Source organism: Patagioenas fasciata, chromosome 21, assembly GCF_037038585.1.
Source record: "Patagioenas fasciata isolate bPatFas1 chromosome 21, bPatFas1.hap1, whole genome shotgun sequence".
NCBI classification, from domain to species: domain Eukaryota; kingdom Metazoa; phylum Chordata; class Aves; order Columbiformes; family Columbidae; genus Patagioenas; species Patagioenas fasciata.
The window spans coordinates 1,362,170-1,368,137 of NC_092540.1; the positions used below are offsets into that span (position 1 = coordinate 1,362,170).

Here is a 5,968-nt window from a genome sequence, read left to right on the forward strand (position 1 = left end):
GCGTCGAGGTGCAGAGGTCAGGAGGCAGCAGCCCAGCCCGGGAGCCGCAGGGATGCGAGAAAGAGCCTGGCAGGGAGCCCGCAGACGCAAATCCCTCTTCCCGGGCATCCCGCGGGCTCTGCCCGCCTTGCGGAGCCCCGTTCCCCGAAGGAGAGGTGGGGGCTGCAACGTGACTTCCAAGGAAAGGGGCCACATCAGCGGTCCCAGGGTGTGGGACCGTGGGGCTCCGGCGTTTCCAGCTCCCCTGTGACCCATGGCCAAGAGGAGACACGTCCACAGGAGCCCCAAGGAGCACCAGATGCTCTGGGCACAGCTTTCCCCTGGGAGGGACAGACGGACTCACCTCCCATGGGGCGGGATGTGGCTGGGAATAGAGGGCTGCAGGTACCAGGGGAGAAGCAACACCAGCTCCAGTTCCCGAGGACAGCAGCCCTTCCCTGCCAAGGGAAGCCCTTTGGAAGGGAAACGGAAGCATCAACGGGCAAAACCAACTCACTCAAGCCCATCAGAGAAGCGAGGGCTGTTTCCCTGCAGTGGCCAGTGCAACACGGGGCCCTCGGATGCCCCTCGGCACAGGGCACCTTCCCCCGTGCCAGGAAAATCCCTGCAAGGCATTTTCCAGTGGCAGCAGCGAGCGGGATGAGCAGCTGGTGCACGGGAGCAGCGATGGATAAATAACCTGCAAAGGCAGCGTTTGTGCACAGGGTTGTAGGAACCAGAGGAGGAGGAAGGAGCATCACACTGCTGGCTTGGAGGGCAGAAGCCGTGGTGAGGGACCTTAAGGATGTCAGCCAGCTCTAGGATCACCCTAATTTATCCCCAGTCCTTCAGGAGACCAAGAGCTGCTGGGAGGATGCTGAACTCTTCCTATGCAACCTCGAAGTATCAGGCAGTTCTAACCAAGGCATCACCTCACCTGAATTTGCAACGACCAAAGGTAACAGGCGCCCAGGCAAGGCTGCAATCTCCTCCATCGTTCGTGTGGGAAACCTGCTGCGGTTTGCTGCAAAGGGCTGGGGGTTCGTAGGATCACAAATCCCACGGAGAGCAGCTCATCTGGGAAGAGCAGGTGGATGCTTTTAAGTCATTTCCCCACCTGCTTTCAAGGAGTCAAACGATTGAGCCAAGAGCAACTCAAGGAAAATGCTTTCCAGAGAGGAACAAATGCTCTCCTGCAAGATAGATGTGTTCCGCTTTAGTGTTGGGTTGAACACGCACTTTTCTTAAAATACACTTTGAAATATTAAGTACTTCCCTCTCTAAATAGAACCATTAGAAATTTTTACTGAATGGCCTTATTTCTTGAGAGATTTTTTTAAAACAATTAACAAAAAAAAGGTAGATGCGTTTCTGTCCTTCCCACACACTTTTCCAGTTTGTGAGTTTGTTGCTCGTAAAAACACATACGAAGATCCTTGTTCCGGATGGCCGAAAAGCTCAAGCACAAAAGTAACTTTTGGGAAGGACTTAGAGGAGGTTCTGGACGGCACCGACACCGGGGGAATTCGGCCATTGACGTCAGCACAGCCAGGGCTTCGCCCAAAGTGTTTGCTTAAAACCAGAACTGCTCTGGCAGGGCGCGCTGGAACTGCGATTTATTGAACCAGAGGGAAAACATTGCCCTGCAATTCGCTCCAGAAACGCAGACCGGGGAGAGCGGGGCCAGCTCCAGCTCGCTGCTGCCTGTGCCATCCCCGGGGCAGCTCCAGCCCGGCCCGGTCACTCCGGGTCCTGCTGGACACGTCCCCTGGTGGGACACGTCCTTCACTGCCACCCAGGGATGCGGCTCCATCCCGGTTGGGTTTCCCAGCAGGGCGAAGCGATGGGGACACGTACCCTGCTCATCCACGCTTGCCGCCGTAGGGATGGGGGTGTTGAACAGGGGAATCACGTTACTTCACATGGGATGTCTCCAGAACCAGTCCTCTTCCTGATGGTGGAGCCTTGGAGATGAAGCTTGGCCAGAAGAAGCTGTTGTGCAGCCCAGGTTTTCAGCTGGGGTGAAGCAAAGCCAGGAACTGCAGCTGGGCACTGGCTGCAGCCCTCGCTTACCTGTGTAACACCCAAGTTCCTGCTTCCTCCCCATCCCTCCTCCGCAAGCAGCTCTCGCTCTGCTCCAAACCCCTGGGCTTTGTCACCAAAGCTGGTCCTGACACCAGCAGGATGAACCCACCTCGTACCTTCCCCCTGCCCACAGCCAAGGTCACCTGAGGAAGCTGCTCGCCCTTTTTTTCCCCATAGAAAGCCTCCCACTGCGATTTGTACTCAAGTCACCTCCTCAAAACCAGCAGCTTCCCCTGGGCCAGACCCCTCCGGGGATGCAAAACAACCAAACCCAGCTGGGGGGCTGCCCTGCTTTATAGCTGCTGGGAGCTCAGCCTGGCTGCTGGGCTGGGATTTGGGTGCCCCCATGAGCTCCCCAGCTCAGCTGAGCGGTCGGAGCAGCTCCTGCTCTGCTCTCGCCCGTGCAAACCCACTGCAGCCCCAGCACCGCTGCGGCCCCTGCTCAGTGCCACCAGCTGCACCAGCCTGCGCTCCGATCGAGAGCGAGCAGGTTTAACTCAAACTCATTAATTAATTCTGGCGAGTTAAGAAGGGTATCCGCACAGGGACCAGCTTTGATGTGATTGACTTGCCTTAATTAAACTCCTGCTTGCACCCGGCTTTCCCAAGTGCTCACAGAAACCTGGTGCGCATCCATTTCGCTCGTGTCTCTGATCGCACAGACCCGCTGGGTTATCCAACCAGTTCTCTGGCTGCGCTCCTGGGGAGAGGAGTTTCTGCAGCCCGAACAAAGTATCTCCCTTAAAACCACCCGAGGTTCAGCCGGGTTGGCTCTGTGCTGACCCCGAGTCCTGCCGTGCTGGCCCCAGGTCCTGCCATGCTGGCCCCAGGTCCTGCCATGCTGGCCCCGGGTCCTGCCGTGCTGGCCCCAGGTCCTGCCGTGCTGGCCCTGGGTCCTGCTGTGCTGGGCCCAGGTCCTGCTGTGCTGGCCCCAGGTCCTGCCGTGCTGGCCCCAGGTCCTGCCATGTGGGCGAGCAGCCGCCCTCGCACCGGGAGATGCTCACCCGCAGCTCCCACCGCTCCATCCCACCAGCAGGTCCAGCTCTGCTCCCTCCTGGCCTCATCCCGCAGGAACCAGGTCAATGCAAACACGGGTCCTGGTCCATGACACTCAGAGATGTCATCACTGTAATGCTGTGGATTTGCTCCAACCCCCCGCTCCCACCCCAGCATCTCTCAATTAATTAATAACCCCGGATATGTCATTTGCTTTTTCATGGTCGCTGGGTTTGAAGGGGGTAATTTACTCTTCTCTGATCAGGTCATGAAATGTTAATGCGGTTTAATGGGTGTTTTCCTAACCCTGCCCTGCCCTCTCCTGCGACTGCCCGGGCTCTGCTTTCCACGGCCCCGTGGGACGCGTGGGAAGGCAGCGCCACGGCCACCGCTGTGACCAGGGCCTGTGGCCGGGGCAGCCGGGGCCATGGCCACGGGAAGGTCCCTGTGCCACCTCCAGCCATGGCCATGGGAAAATCCCTGTGCCACCTCCAGCCATGGCCATGGGAAGGTCCCTGTGCCATCTCCAGCCATGGCCATGGGAAAATCCCTGTGCCACCTCCAGCCATGGCCATGGGAAGGTCCCTGTGCCACCTCCAGCCATGGCCATGGGAAGGTCCCTGTGCCACCTCCAGCCATGGCCATGGGAAGGTCCCTGTGCCACCTCCAGCCATGGCGACGGGAAGGTCCCTGCACCACCTCCAGCTGCAGCCATGGGAAGGTCCCTGTGCCACTTCCAACCATGGCCACGATGCCTCTTGGTGACACCAGGAGATGTCAGAGCTGGAGCAAGCCCTGAGCCCCAGGAAAGGAGCACAGGCTGAGCTGGGTCTCAGACACACGTTTTAATTAAATCTTTCAACAGGGGGAGACAAAAAGAATAAAATAACGCTAATAATCCCAGAAGCCTGTCTGGCACCGCGTTCGGTCCCTGGGCCCTCGCTCACGAGCTGCTCACAGGAACCCCACGGGGCAGCGAGGCACCGTCCCCATGGTGGGGGTGGCTCTGGCCAGCCCCGAGTGTCCCGTGGCCGAGAGAGGTGACAGCTCACCACAGGACAGCCGGACCCAGGGCTCGCTCGTGATGTCCCGTCTCCAGCCATGTGGCCCGTCCCGCAGGTCACACCATGGAGCTGCTGTCTCCCACCTTCTGCAAGAGCTGCAACAGGCACAGATCCTGATCAGCAGGAAAATCCTGCAGAGCATCCCCGGGGGGTGTGGGGAGACCGCGGTGACCTTCTCTGTCTGATCCCAACCACGGTGACCAGGATCAGTGTCACCCAGGGACTGCAAACCTGCGGGGTCACATCAGCCCTGCCCAGCACCCTGCTCACCTTGCTCAGCACCGGGATGTTTACCAGCGCACCCAAAAACCCAAAAGCCACCGGGAAAAAACTCCTGTATCGAAACAAAAGCCTCTGTTAAGCTCCGTGCCAGGATTTTGCTGGGGGGCAGCAGGGGTTCTGCCCGGTCCCGCTCCCCCAACCATGCCGGGATGGCCGGGGCCGTGGGACCGACCTGAAGAGGATGATGAAGCCGTAACCCTCCAGCAGCATCCCCAGGAGCGGCCACCGCATGAGGACAATGAGGACGCCCCCGAGGAAGAAACTGGTGCCCTTCAGCTTTGGCCGCTGGAAGAAGAAGGTGAAGGTCCTCCTGAAGCCGATGATGAAGACCAAGCCGGAGAGGAAGAGGATCTGGGAGGATGAAGGGAGCGGGTCTGAGGAGTCCTGCCCAGACGGACCTTTTGCTCCATCCTGGGCAGCAGCACGGGCTGCAGGGAGCCCGGCCCCACCGTACTCACGTTCCCGAAGGCCAGGAGCACTGTGTCGAAGTACAAGAGCATCCCAAAAAGGATGAAGAAGAGGCCGAAGCCGACCAGTCCCACTCCGATCCCTGTGGAGGACGGGAGGGCTGAGGTGGAGTCTCGGGCACACAGCTCAGGTCCCGTCTCAGGTCATGGTCACATTGCCCATTTGCAGACATCCCACCTGCTCCAAGCTTGGGGGGGGCTATCGGTGCCCTAGAAACCCCTCTGGGCTTCCAGATAAAGAATCAACCACAAAGAAATAATACATGGGAAGACCATCTCCAGCATTTTCCTGAGTGGTGGCACACGGGTGTTGGAGCAGGCAGTGGTGGGGAGGCTGGAGATGCCCCCCGGAGCAGCCAAGCACCTGAGCTGCTGTTCCCGATGCAGACGGTGAGAACAAACCCGGCTCTGCAGGATCCCAGTGAACACAGCCCTGCCCGGTCCCCGCGTCCCCCCACCCCACAATGGGGTTCCCCATCGCACCCTCTCCCTGTTAACCCCAGCCAGCAGCTCCCAGCCCTGACTCGGTGCTGCGGAGCATCCCCGGGTGCACATCAGTCCCATGGGGACAGGCGTTGTCACCGGGCCACCCCCTGCCCCGCCGCTTACGCTGGAAGTCGCTCAGAGACACCATCTTGCGGGGCTGGGCGAGGGTGGCCGCGCTTCCAGGTGCCACCCGGCAGTGACCCTTGGAAAGCCCTTTAGTCCCCACGTCATCCTGCAAATCATTAACGGCCCGGCAGCGCCCGCCCCGTGGTGGCAGCACCTCTGCCGGGGGACACGGTGGCCCAGGGTGACACCAGGGGCTGGTGGCCATGGGTCCCCCCTGGGCGAGGACGGACAGGGGACGCAGGTGGCTGCGGGTCCCTTGAGAACACCCGCAGGGACCAGCTCCACACTCCCAAACCAGCGGCTTTCATCCCTCAGCTTTACACCAACCGGGCAAGTACAAATGGGGGTTTTATTGCTCCATGAGCAGCCACAGCAAAAACAAACCCCACTGGGAAAACAAACCCCCCAAACAACAGGGACAGGGAGGACACGGTGCCACCAGCCCTGGCTCGAGCCCCCGGCAAAGCGAGACCCCTTCCTGCC

The 5,968-nt window shown here is 60.0% G+C and overlaps 1 protein-coding gene across 1 annotated transcript; it reads right to left on the reverse strand.

The window, feature by feature from the left end:
* Positions 1-4,046: 4,046 nt before the first annotated feature.
* Positions 4,047-5,567, reverse strand: GOLT1A (golgi transport 1A). The gene is made up of 5 exons (XM_065854680.2): positions 5,483-5,567; positions 4,865-4,956; positions 4,579-4,757; positions 4,395-4,458; positions 4,047-4,219 (listed from the first exon to the last, which is right to left on the reverse strand). The coding sequence occupies exons 1-5, from the start codon at positions 5,505-5,507 to the stop codon at positions 4,181-4,183; spliced, it is 399 nt and encodes a 132-aa protein (XP_065710752.1). The 5' UTR covers positions 5,508-5,567; the 3' UTR covers positions 4,047-4,180.
* Positions 5,568-5,968: the final 401 nt, after the last annotated feature.